Source organism: Eurytemora carolleeae, unplaced genomic scaffold (genome assembly GCF_000591075.1).
Source record: "Eurytemora carolleeae unplaced genomic scaffold, Eaff_2.0 scaffold1281, whole genome shotgun sequence".
NCBI classification, from domain to species: domain Eukaryota; kingdom Metazoa; phylum Arthropoda; class Copepoda; order Calanoida; family Temoridae; genus Eurytemora; species Eurytemora carolleeae.
The window spans coordinates 47,776-60,831 of record NW_019397168.1 but is presented as its reverse complement, the minus strand read 5'-3'; the positions used below and the strand labels follow the sequence as shown (position 1 = coordinate 60,831).

The 13,056-nt window shown below is 32.3% G+C and overlaps 1 protein-coding gene across 1 annotated transcript in view; it reads right to left on the bottom strand.

Moving 5' to 3' along the window:
- The window catches only part of LOC111712458 (serine-rich adhesin for platelets), a 65,565-nt gene that overhangs the window by 15,741 nt on the left and 36,768 nt on the right, over positions 1-13,056 (bottom strand). The window contains exons 29-31 of the mRNA XM_023487069.1: positions 3,886-4,554; positions 1,954-2,031; positions 358-408 (exon numbers count right to left, since the gene is read on the bottom strand). Coding sequence (XP_023342837.1) covers positions 358-408; positions 1,954-2,031; positions 3,886-4,554 — 798 coding nt within the window. The remainder of the gene's footprint in view (positions 1-357; positions 409-1,953; positions 2,032-3,885; positions 4,555-13,056) is intronic.

Below are 13,056 nucleotides of genomic sequence, written 5' to 3'. Positions count from 1 at the left end.
TATAACTTACGGGAAAATCTGTCAATCTTAAAATCTAGAATTTGTCATCAAGTTATAACTTAAAAGCTAAAACTGTCTGTATTTAAAAAAATTGTTATTTGCAGGAATATCTAAAAATCTAAAACTTAAGAAGGCCTGTCTGTCATCTAAAAAGTTGTAACTTGCAGGAATATCTAAAAATCTAAAACTTGTTAGAAGGCCTGTCTGTCATCTAAAAAGTTGTAACTAGGAAGAATCTAAAAATCTAGAACATGCAGGGAGGTCTATAAATAATCTAAAAATTTAGAATTTATAGAAAGGACTGTCTATTGTCTTGTATAAGAATGAAGGGAGGAAGGGTGTAAAGTATGCTTTAACATGTGGATATAATTATCAGCAGTGTTCTGATTATTGGAAGGTGGGATGCATCTAAACCAAGAATTAATTAGAAAACTTACAGTTAAAGATTTCAACTAGTGGAATTTAACTAATGGAGGAGATTTCAACTAGTGGAATTTAACTAATGGAGGAGATTTCAACTGGTGGAGAAGTTTTGAATCAGTGGATGAGATGTTAACTAGTGGCGGAAATTTTATCTAGTGGAAAAGATTTTAACTAGTAGAAGAGATTTCAACGAGATTGAGATTTCGACTTGTGGAGGAGTTTTGGATGAGTGGATAAGATTTAAAAAGTAGACACGGAAGGGATTTCAACTGTTGAAGGAGAAAATAAAATACAAAGAAAAAACTTTCTACTCCTTCACACCTCTAAATTCACCGAAGCGAAACCCCTTCCCCCCCCTCCCTCTCTTTAGGGTTGGAGAGAATAAAACTTTTAGGGAGAAAGTCTGTATTTTAATCTGAAATTATCTGGGTTTTTTCAGTCCCTATTTCCCCATTAAGTAAAGTTAGTGAAAAAGCTGACAGGTTAAACTTCATTCTCCACTATGAACCTTTTGAGGGGTTAGGTTTAGTATATTGACTGATTTAACTCTTGCTTTTCCAGACAAAGTTAAGATAAAAACAACTTCTTCTCCACTATTATTCCTTGACACTTTATGTGGAGTTAGGTTTAGTATCTTTTTTGTTAGAAATAAGTTTCTTAAAGTTTTATAAAGACCGAAGTTTAACCCATTTCCCCTAAAAATAAAAACTTTGAGGTTGTTATACACCCTTGATATTTCAAGAGGGTTCGGTTTATACAGGTTAATATAATACCTTGATATTTCAAGAGGGTTTGGTTTATCCAGGTTGATAAAATACCTTGATATTTCCAGAGGGTTCGGTTTATCCAGATTGATATAATACCTTGATATTTCAAGAGGGTTCGGTTTATCCAGGTTGATATAATACCTTGATATTTCAAGAGGGTTCAGTTTATCCGAGTTGATATAATACCTTGATATTTCAAGAGGGTTCGGTTTATCCAGGTTGATATAATACCTTGATATTTTAAGGGGGTTCGGTTTATCCAGGTTGATAAAATACCTTGATATTTCAAGAGGGTTTGGTTTATTCAGGAATACCTTGATATTTCCAGAGGGTTCGGTTTATCCAGGTTGATATAATAACTTGATATTTCAAGAGGGTTCGGTTTATCCAGGTAATATAATACCTTGATATTTCAAGAGGGTTCGGTTTATCCAGGTTAATATAATACCTTGATATTTCAGGAGGGTTTGGTTTATCCAGGTTGATATAATACCTTGATATTTCAAGAGGGTTCGGTTTATCCAGGTTGATATAATACCTTGATATTTCAAGAGGGGTTGGTTTATCCAGGTTGATATAATACCTTGATATTTCAAGAGGGGTTGGTTTATCCAGGTTGATATAATAGCTTGATATTTCAAGAGGGTTTGGTTTATCCAGGTTGATAAAATACCTTGATATTTCAAGAGGGTTCGGTTTATCCAGGTTGATGTAATACCTTGATATTTCAAGAGGGTTTGGTTTATTCAGGTTTATATAATACCTTGATATTTCAAGAGGGTTCGGTTTATCGACTCTTTTTCTCCAATCCTCATCCCCATGCTTCTGTAACTGAGCCAACCTAATCATAATAAATATTCTCAATTTGGGTGAGGGAACATTTGTTGAATAAAAGTGACTCAAGGTACCCTCAATATTAATGTCATGTCTGATTCACATCAGTGCCATAAAACCCTTTGTCTGATATATAATATTTCCTATAACAGGAACATTTATAATTTTCAATTTCTCTGTAAATGTTTTGTGTCGCAAACCATGTTGTAGTTGCATGTATGAAGTAGGGTTGGTTGTCAAACTAAGTTGTTATAAAACCATGAATTCAAGGAGTGTTGCAATAGTTTAAAAAATAAGTTTGGCATGAAAACTCAAAACTAACAAGTTTCTGGTGGGAATTTTAAATTTGGCTTTCTAACTAGTAACAACATTCATGATTAAGATAAGAAGAGATCTGAAATAAGCCCCAGATTAACTAAATAGTTTTATTAAATAATGACCGAAATCCTAAATACGAATTTTTCTAAATGTATTTTCTAAATGACCCAAATCCCAAAAGCGAATATTTGTATTGCCCAAGTTGTTAACTTCCAATCACGATGATGATGTGAATAAACAATACACATGTAGGAAACCTACTCCGAGATTGTGCATTCTACAGTTAGAAAACAGTTTGCGTAATTTCCCTTGAACCTTCGTGCAAAGATGGCTTTGCCTGATTTACAACAGTATCCTTTATAAAGCCTTGTCTGATTAAATATTAAATAGATAGATATCTATGTTTATTATTTCGAAAAATTATCATTTTAAATTCTGGGTTCTCTACAAAGTGTTTTGCGCATTTCTACTGCAAGAAAACAAATAGAAATTGTTTGGACTAAAAACTTTAACCTAAAAAAGGGCAACATCTTTTTTATCTAAAAAAGAACAATATCAATTTTTGTTGACTTTCCTGTTTTGCACTAGGTTTTCTTTCCCTGTAGTGCTATTGAGAAGCTATTCTGAAATCTCAGGGGAGTGCGAAGGTCCTGCCGCCCCCGCCCCCCCCCCGTATCCGCCCAGTGCACTATGTATTTTTCAAATATGAATCCAGTTCCGTATAATCTATTGTGACTCTTGTGACATGAATGTACAAATGTAGTTCTAAGTCTCGTGTTTGATACTGATAATTAAATCTTTAATACTTCTTGGAAACCTATATTGCATCAAGTTAAGTACATTTAAATAACATATTTAATATACAATATACATCCTGGCAGAGGCAAAATAGATACCATAATCAAGGCATATTTGCAAGACTTAACTTTATTTTACTAAAGAAACTATTGTTGTAATTTCATGCGACCCTCCAAGCCCCAACAACAAATAAGGAGGGGTATGCTATTTAAAAAATTTTAACATTAGAAATAAATATAACATTTTTATTTCTAAAAGTTGCTTGTTCATCGTCGAAAAATACTACCAATCCACCTCCAGTTTAATTATTAAATATAATGGAAACAATAAATATTTAAATTTCCTTTTCCTTTCCTTTTCCTTTAATTTATATTTTTTATATTTTCTTAGAATTGGGGGGAAATATTCCCGCAACCTCTATTTTTTGAGGTTTTTAAATATTTTCTCCTAAAACACTTAATTTTGTATGTTTTTGTTATATTTTATGAATGAATAATTACTAACTTACTAGATTTAAACCTACACCTGTTTCAGCATTAGGAAAGATGTTGTCTTTTTTAGTTTGAAAACTGTACAATTCTTATAATTGCCTTCAATGCTTCTACAATAGGAATCCGCAAATGATCACCCTAAGCTTTTAAAGGCATCATTTTAAATCGTGCATGTTACTCCTTGTATGGAGAACCTCTTGAGTTTGCGCCCACAGTCCCTTTAAGCATTCGGCTTTCATTTTAGGAGTTCTTACCTTTCCATAATCCCTCCGCCTTGGATCTGAACATCTGTTCTAGCGGACATCTTGTCACGTTCTTGACTACTCGCCCTCTTCAACTCCGCCTCCTTCTCCTCCCAGAACTCCACCCCCTTCCTGCACTGCGGACTGGCAGATCGCTGGCGAAGGCTCCGCCTTTCACTTCCCTTCGGAGAGGGCGTTCCTGAGCTTAGGGCAGGTTTAGGTGAGGGTGTGCTTGAGATAGGGGCGGGACTGAGCGAGTTTCTACGTTTTTGCTGCTGGTAAATAGCGTAGAAATCTTCAGGTTTAGGCAGGTCAACTTTGCGGGAGGAACGGTTAGATGAGTTGTGGGGTTTAACAGAGGGGGTTGGTGGCAGGGGGGCGGGCGGAGGTAGGTGGACAGGCAAAGGTAGTTGGATGAGTGGAGGAGCTGGATTTTCTAGAGGAATGGAGGTGATTGGTTCAAGTAATGTTGGAGAAATGGAGGTGGTGGAAGAGTTGTGGTTAGTGGATGGTTGGTAGGGGGAGGAACTGGAGGTGGTGGAAGAGTTGTGGTTAGTGGATGGTTGGTAGGGGGAGGAACTGGAGGTGGTGGAAGAGTTGTGGTTAGTGGATGGTTGGCAGGGGGAGGAACTGGAGGTGGTGGAAGAGTTGTGGTTAGTAGATGGTTGGCAGGGAGAGGAACTGAAAAAAAACATTATTATTATTCAAGTATATTTTTTAGTTTAGAAATCATACATATTTACAAAAAGATTTTACCCCTTGAAAACAAGGAAAGCAAATGCGTATGAAAGGATGAATGTACGCATTTACAATATAAAAATGTGAATTCGTGCATATTGCAGTTCAGCGTCAGGGCTGCAAATGTGTGCACTTGTACAATGTGTAGGGTTGCAGGGTCAGATTCAAGATTTTAGAGATTTCAATTTTTTACTTTTTTTATTTTAAGACGCCATCATCATTTTTCTATCCTTATAGGAAAAATGCCCAATGTTTTGCCTTTGAAATGAAATATGTGACAACTATGTGATAATAAACATTTTTATCTTTACTGAAGAAACCTGAACTTTTTCCTACTGAAAACATTATTGAAGCCACGTATATTAAATAAAAGTAGCTTTCATTAAATTCTCATGATTTTGCACTTACAGGGGGGTCCATATTTCATTTCATATTTTTATTCAACTACAAAGCACGAGATAATACAAATAAAAAATCACAATTTACTATGTAGTTTGGACCCGCCTAACCAGAGTTGGTTGTTTTGATTGGTTGGCCCATTATAAGCGAAGAAGAATTGTAAATAAATAGATGGATGTACACTGTACAGAGTACATTTTAAACAAAACAATAATGATAAATCATGAATAAGGTAAGGAGGGGGCGAAAAAGTATAAGGGATAGTGTGGGTACTTAGCGGAAGGGTTGTAACAGAGGGTAACACATTTTATTAGAATCATGTTTATGAATTACAGGGTGTAGAAGATAGCAAAGACTAAGTTTATCCACATGAAAAACAGTTATTTTTTTACAGATATAACTTTATGAAAAGCCTTACATAAAAGTGTAATTGTAAAAGTAATTTTAAATATTTGTATACTTGAGTAACAGCTAGTCTTTAACCATTTTAAAACCGAAATATCCATATTTCAGACATTTTAATTATGAATATTGAATATTCCTAATTTAAGTTTGATTGTGTGTGAGAATAAAATTAGAATATTAAAGAATATTTTGTATATTTCTGGATGAGAGCGCCCGCATATCAATATTGATTTGAATATGACAAGGGGAGAATGATAACAAAATTTCCTAAAAACATTACAAATTTTCAAAAACAAAAAAAAATAATCATACTTTAATAAATGAGAAATTTTCGGATATTATAAAATATTAAAAGCAGTAATTTTCAATAATAAACGGCACATTATGCACTTTGTTTAACAACTTCATACTCTATAAAATAATCCTGTTATATATAATTATATATTACTAGCTGAAGGGCCCGGCGATGCCCGTGGAATAAAAAAATGAGAAAAAAATTGATTTTTGAAAAATCTAAATTTTAGAATTTGCTTAGCCTATGTTATCCCCAGGGTACCCATGGGTTCCCTCAAAAAATTCAGCCCATTCGGTCCTGCCGTTTGGCCGGCTATAGGGAGCATATGTACGAATGTCTTGTTTTATTATATTTTATCTCTGGCAGAAATCTGAAAAAGATTAAGTTTGCATAATAAACTCCTTTGTTTGATTTCTCTGAACCAGAACCAAGAAGACAAAAGTTTTGGTATTATTCAATATTTAGAATATTTTTATCTAAATACAAAAAGGTAAAAAAGGGCAATTAAGTATATTATTTATGTAATTAAAATTTATCCGTTTTAGATTTTGTCCTTGAAAATTGATTTAAAAAGTAATTTTTAGGAGTCCTAAGATGCTTTTTGTATAATTATCCCAAGGTTGAAATGTTGATATGAAATATAATTGTCCTTTTACAAGATTTCAACCATCTGCAATACAATCTGCAAAACTGCTCTGAATGGATCAAAGGAAAATCAAGGACAATCCGTATATAATTAGTTCCAAAAACGAAAAAAATGGTTAAGGGATTTCTGACATAGAAACAAACAAACAGGGATTAATACTTAATATTATTTAGATGTCTGTTCACAAAAGTAAATTAATGAGAAACATATATTTATTCCACATAAATTTCTTTAATATAAAACCAATGAAATATTATAAAATTGTCTCACATCGAACGAAGAAACTATAATCAAAAAATCATTTAATTAATTTTAAATTATCATAATCGTTGGACCAAGATAAAACAATTTGTAAGATTAATAAAATAATCATTCAAACTAAGACCAAACTTAACATAACGGGCTTCATCAGTTTTCACTTAACTTCCTAGTAGAGGGGGGGGGGGGAGGTGACTAAAAACACAAAAGGTTTACAATGGTTCCGAGTAACAAATAAACTACATTCCTGGTTCAAAGTTCGTATGGTTTAACCTTTGAAGATAAACTATTCAATCTAAATGGTCAAAAATCTAGATTTGAGCTATTTGAGCAAGGGTTTTGGGCGTATTCAGGATTCTTTCAAGGGAGGGGCATACACACTAATTTTACCTTTTAAAATTAGTAAAAATAATCAATATTGACTTAATCAAGATTTAAAAGAAAGTGTAAAAAAATGCATTGATATTTGAATACTAATAATGCAAAATCACTTTTCATTAAAATTTATTGTTGTATTATTTAATGAATAAACCTTATTAATAATATATATCCTTGATGTTTAATCTATACAAATGTTTTTATTGTACTGAGTCATCTACATTCTACATTCTACACCACCAGCTGTGCAATAGCTTAGAGGGAACTCAGCTCTTTTTATATTACAGGGATATATAATAACTAATAATAATTTTTAATGGCGGATTTTAAAAAAAGTTAAGGCAAAATTTAGGATCAAGTTCCACAAAAATAATAATAGATTGGAGCTCTCAGATAAAATTACATTATCCATGACTAAGACATTTAAATTCTTTTTTTTTATAATAACTTTTTTGCTCTGAAGATTTGAAAAGAAACTTGATAAAGAATGACGAAAGACATATTTTATAGCGATTGACAAGAAAGTTTGCTAAAAGAAGTTGATAAAAAAAATCTCATATTATAAAAATAAATATCTCTTTTAAATATTTTAAAATATCAGTGCTTAGGATTCGGAGCCTTTAGATCCGCAAGATTTTGGCTTCCTGGATCCAGATCCGCAAAAATGTGCGGATCCACGGATCCGGATCCAAGGGGTAAAATATCAACCAAAAACTGAAAAAAAAAATTTTTACTCCTAAAACCCAAATCTGAACTTTTGAAAAAAGAGAGATTATTAAAATTTCCTCATTTCTGAATGGTTCATCAAGTTTTAGGATAAAAATAAGACAACAAATTTGAAATTGCTTTTTGTTGTAAATCAGTAAAGAAATGACCTGGATCCGAATCCGGATCCATTTTTTCCAGTGCGGATCCAGGATCCGGATCCGGACCGGCATCAAAATTAAATGGATCCTAAGCACTGTAAAAATATTTTTAATATTTTAAAATATTAATAATATTAGACAAAATTGTCAACGAAACTTAAATTTTTATGTTTTTATGTAAATAGTGTATTTCAAAATTTATACCGGAAAATGTTTCCAGTCTGTTTCTGAAGCAGAAATCCGCCGCAAACTTTTTAAATTTTAAAAGGAAATAACCAAGATATCTCGACCGTGATTTTTGGATAAATACTTTAATTAATTTGAATGCTTAACAGCACTGGCCTAGAGATTACTTGATTTGAATTCAATATATCCATTTGTAAAAATATTTGAATAGTTGTAACTAATATTAATGACGATAATATTAAGAAACCTGGTAGAGAACACAAAAACCCTTGACAGCAGTCGTATAATCTCTTCTCTATACACTATACACTGAACACTTTACAGAGATAACAGAACAAACAAAAGAATATAATACCAGGGGTGTATATTCTTTATGAAAAACTTAAAAATATATTAAAAAATAAGTTTTTTTTGACTTAGGTAAAATAAGTGGCCAAAACTTTTTAAAAATCTTATGAAAATTATCTTACCTAGTTTGTTTTTTAATTGAGCAGATTAAGCTTGAATATAGCAAATAAAATTAGAATAGAAAAATTAAGTAGAAAACAATAGAACATAGTAAAAATAAACCCGAAAGATACCGATAAAAGGATAAAAAGCTTGAAAATATAAAAAATAATTGAATGAAAAACTGTGTGTCTAATAATTCAACCAGGAATCCAAGAAAACAATTCTATTAAACATGACAACTGGAGAGGGCTATAGAAAAATCTGGGCGATCAAAAACAGGTCTTGAACAAACTCTGTTACACAGCCTGTAAAAAATATCTTAGCATAGCCGAAAAACCCCTTATAAGTAAAGTTTAAGTATCCTTGGTTCTCTTGGTGTTAAGATTTATAACTAGTTTGAACTCTAAATGAAAAGGGGGGCGCTTGGACTTTCGTTTTAAGTTCTTTGGTTTATTTTAAAAAATAAGTACATCTCCCCCCCCCTTTCAGTCTTCACTGAAAACCTATCATGAACATGCATTAGCAACACCTCTAATCTTAGTCAAGTACGTTTTAAATAAGTTAAAAATTATCTTTGCATGGCAAATAAACCCCTCCAAGTATAGTTTAAGTATCCTTGGTTCCCTTGGTGTTCACATTTGAAACTAGTTTCAACTGTGAAGTTCTAAACCACCATGAGTCACACTGTAAACCAAACACTGGGAAATAAAATGTTTCAGTTCCAGGGGTGTCCAAAATTTAAATATTTTTTTTTTCAAACTTAACTATCAAATTTAAAATATTTTTTTTTGTGCAAAATTTCCCAGATTGAAAATAATTAACCCCTGTTTTCCCCTTGGCATTAAAAACCCCTGAACAACCTGTTGTGGCATATTTTTGGTGTTTACCATATTCTTTACAGTATCACGCAAACCTAAGCGAGAGCTATTTTACGCCAAATTTGAACCTAATATTAAGGGATTGTTCAGTTATTTTGATGAGATAAATTCTAGTTATTTCATTCTTTTGTCGTCTTCTATTTTACTTGTAAAGTTTCTAACTAAAGGAAACTAAAACTCGACCAAAAAACATATCCTTACACATTTAGATTTTTGTATATCTTCTATATATATACTTTGCTTGTCTGTTTGTTTATTTGTTTGTTTGTTTGTATCCAATAAACGTCATAAGGACAGAACCGATCGGGCCCAAATTTTTTAAGGGACCTCACATGACCCCAGGGAAGGTTTACGGATGATCAAAATTTTAAAATTGGCCTCAACCAAAATTAGATTTCATCAAATTTTGAAAATCCACGAAATTATATTATAAAATCCGTAAACTTTTTGTTTGTTTTTGTTTTACAATGTATACAAAGAGAAAATGTTCTCAAAGAACTGAAAACCTATTTTTAATATATTACAGCATTTTTTAATGATATATGATTGTAAGAATCGTGAAATAAAAATGTATACTAAAATACTGAGGAAATTAAAAAATAGCTTTTCATTAAAGGATTAAAAAAAAATCTGAATTTTATGAAAAACATAAATGTCAAGGACTTTTAAGATAATGTTTTATTAGCACATTAAAGTCTGTAAAAACATCAATAAACACCATATTTTACTCCAAATATTCCTTAACTTTGCATAGAAATGGTGGATATTAATACCATAATTTCGAATCAGCTGAAACATTTATAGCTTAAATCCCACCCCTGAAATCTGAATTGCATTTAGTTTTGCTTTCTTATCAACAAAATACTGATAACAATTTATTTCAAAATACAAAATTGAAATCATGGGCCTATGAAATTCAAATCAAATGAATTTAAATATTAAATCAAATAAACGATTAAGTTTTCTTATCAAATACGTTGATATTTGACTGTTTTTGTTTTATAAGTTAGCAAAAAACATTTCTTTTAAATCATAAAAATTAGTTAATGAGTAAATATTGTTCTAACAACCATGCAGTGACCAAAATCTATTTTGAAATCAATTATGATTTAGCCTTTAGACTGATAACACATATCGATAATTACCTAGACCTCCCTTTCTTCAATAAATTGCAATCACATATCGTATAAAAATATTGTACATTTGGTGAAAATATAAATTCATATTTGAAGGCACGAAGGAATGGCCTTTAGGTATAAAATTCTACAACGCCTGAATAAATGGTAAACAATGGTGTTCAAAACCTGTATATGACATGCTACATATATCCGTACTATCAACGGTTTTAAATATTGAGTGAAATAAAAATTATTACAAAGAGGGATAGTTCTATTATGATTTATTTGATTTGTTATGGTTCTTTTCGATGTTTCTTGGAAGAGAATTCACATGGGCGTATTCAGAAGTTCGTCCAGGAGCTTAATTTTTTTTCTTTCCAGGGGGGCTAAGCACCTGTTGCCTGAAAACCCCCTGAAATCAATATATTTCACTGGTCCAGGGGGGGCTTAGCCCCAATAGCCCCCCCCCTGAATACGCCCCTGAGAATTCAAGAAAAACATTGATAACTGGGACCAAATCTAATTGCGATGTGTAGACTAAATTGAACCACTTCTGTTTTAACAGGCGAACAAGAGAAGTGGTTTAACTCGGTCTACGTGGTTCAACTAATTCTCGCATTTCATTAAACTCGTCTCGGATCTAATAAAATTATCTTTTATATCCGTTGTGTATGATTTATTTATTAAGGGACAGTAAGCGTAATTTTATATGACCGTCCATGAAAAGATGGCAATTGGCAATGCCCGAAATACAACAGTACCCCTATAAGCTTTGTCTGAATAAGATTTAAAAGGTTTATAACTTTGAAAAATGGTTATTTTCAATTTGAACGTTCTCTACAAAAGTGACTTCGCATTTTTACTGCAGGAAAAGCATATAGGAATTATCAGAATTATAACACTTTCCAACCCAGAAAAACGACAATATCTCCCACATTATTGATCAGATAAAGGTTTTAATGGTACCTTTGAGCGTCGGGCATTGCCATCTTTGCATGGAGGGTCAGTTAAAATTACTGTTTACAGTCCCTCTAAATACTGAGAAAATAACTAGGATTAGAAATCCAATCATGAGAGGCAGTTCAGAATTGGTATCGGTATATTTTTCATATTTACACAAACAATGCATGCATATGTGAACTCGTTAAAATCATGATTCACGGCGTATATTGCCAGCTACAGTAAAATACGTAGAATTCAACTTTTTATTTGTTTAACAGGGGGTTTAAATAAGATTCATAACTAGAAAAATTCTCTGTTTAGTTAACTAGCCATGTAGCTGTTGCTCTTAAAATCAAAATTTTCTCAGTTCTTCAAAAGATTTCGTGGATTTTCTACTTAAATTTGTGCATTTTCAAAAATTACAAATGTCGACACTTTTTCCAGATAAAATTTTTCAGATTTGAATGACCATAAACCTTTCCTGGATTCATGTGAGTTGCCACAAAAATGTCGTACTTGATCGGTTCAGTCGTATTGACGTTTATTGGATACAAACGTAAAGGCACACGTGCCATTTTTTTACGACCCACCCTCCTCTACTTGGATATATGCTTAACGGTGTGGGGGGGGGGGGCAATATTCATGCATGTTTAACAATGTTCATGCTTGCTGTCAACTCCAAGGTTTAAAACCTTTCAGAACATGTTTTTTTAGTTACAGAGCCAATATTCCGCAGTTTAAACGAGCAACACTAAAATCAAAGGGTTATACTTCCTTAAAACTAAGATATGTTAAAATGTTAAAAATTGGTGATTTAATCCACGAAGATTTTTACATGGCAATTTCATTGAGCTTATGAACCACGAATAAATGATGAATTAGAAATTAGACAACCGCTAGATAGATCAATTAAAAAGTTACAAAATGATAGTGTTATAATGTGAAAATAAATATTACATCAGATATAGTACAAAATATGCTAGGATATAAATGATGTTATAATCTCAATGGAAAGCTATTAAAGTGCTATGTTGTGAATAGAAAGCTATAACGGTGCTATGTTGTCAATGGAAAGCTATAAACTAACAACGCTATGATGTGAAGAAAAGGCTATAACTAAACAGCGCTATGATGTGAATAGAAAGCTATAACTTGACAGTGCTATGTTGTAAATGGAAAGCTATAACGTAACAGTGCTATGATGTGAATAGAAAGCTTTAACGTAACAGTGCTATGATGTGAATGAAAGCTATAACGTAACAGTGCTATAATGTGAATAGAAAGCTTTAACGTAACAGTGCTATGATGCGAATGGAAAGCTAGTGCTATGTTGTGAAAAGAAAGCTATTACGTTACAGTGCTATGATGTGAAGAGAAAGCTATAACTTGATAGTGCTATGTTGTGAATGAAAAGCTATAACTTAAGAGTGCTATGATGTGGATGGAAAGCTAGTGCTATGATGTGAAGAGAAAGCTTTAACGTAACAGTGCTATGTTGTGAAGAGAAAGCTATAACTTAACAGTGCTATGATGTGAATGGAAAGCTATAACTTAACAGTGCTATGATGTGAATGGAAAGTTATAACATAACAGTGCTATGATGTGAAGAGAAAGCTATAATTTA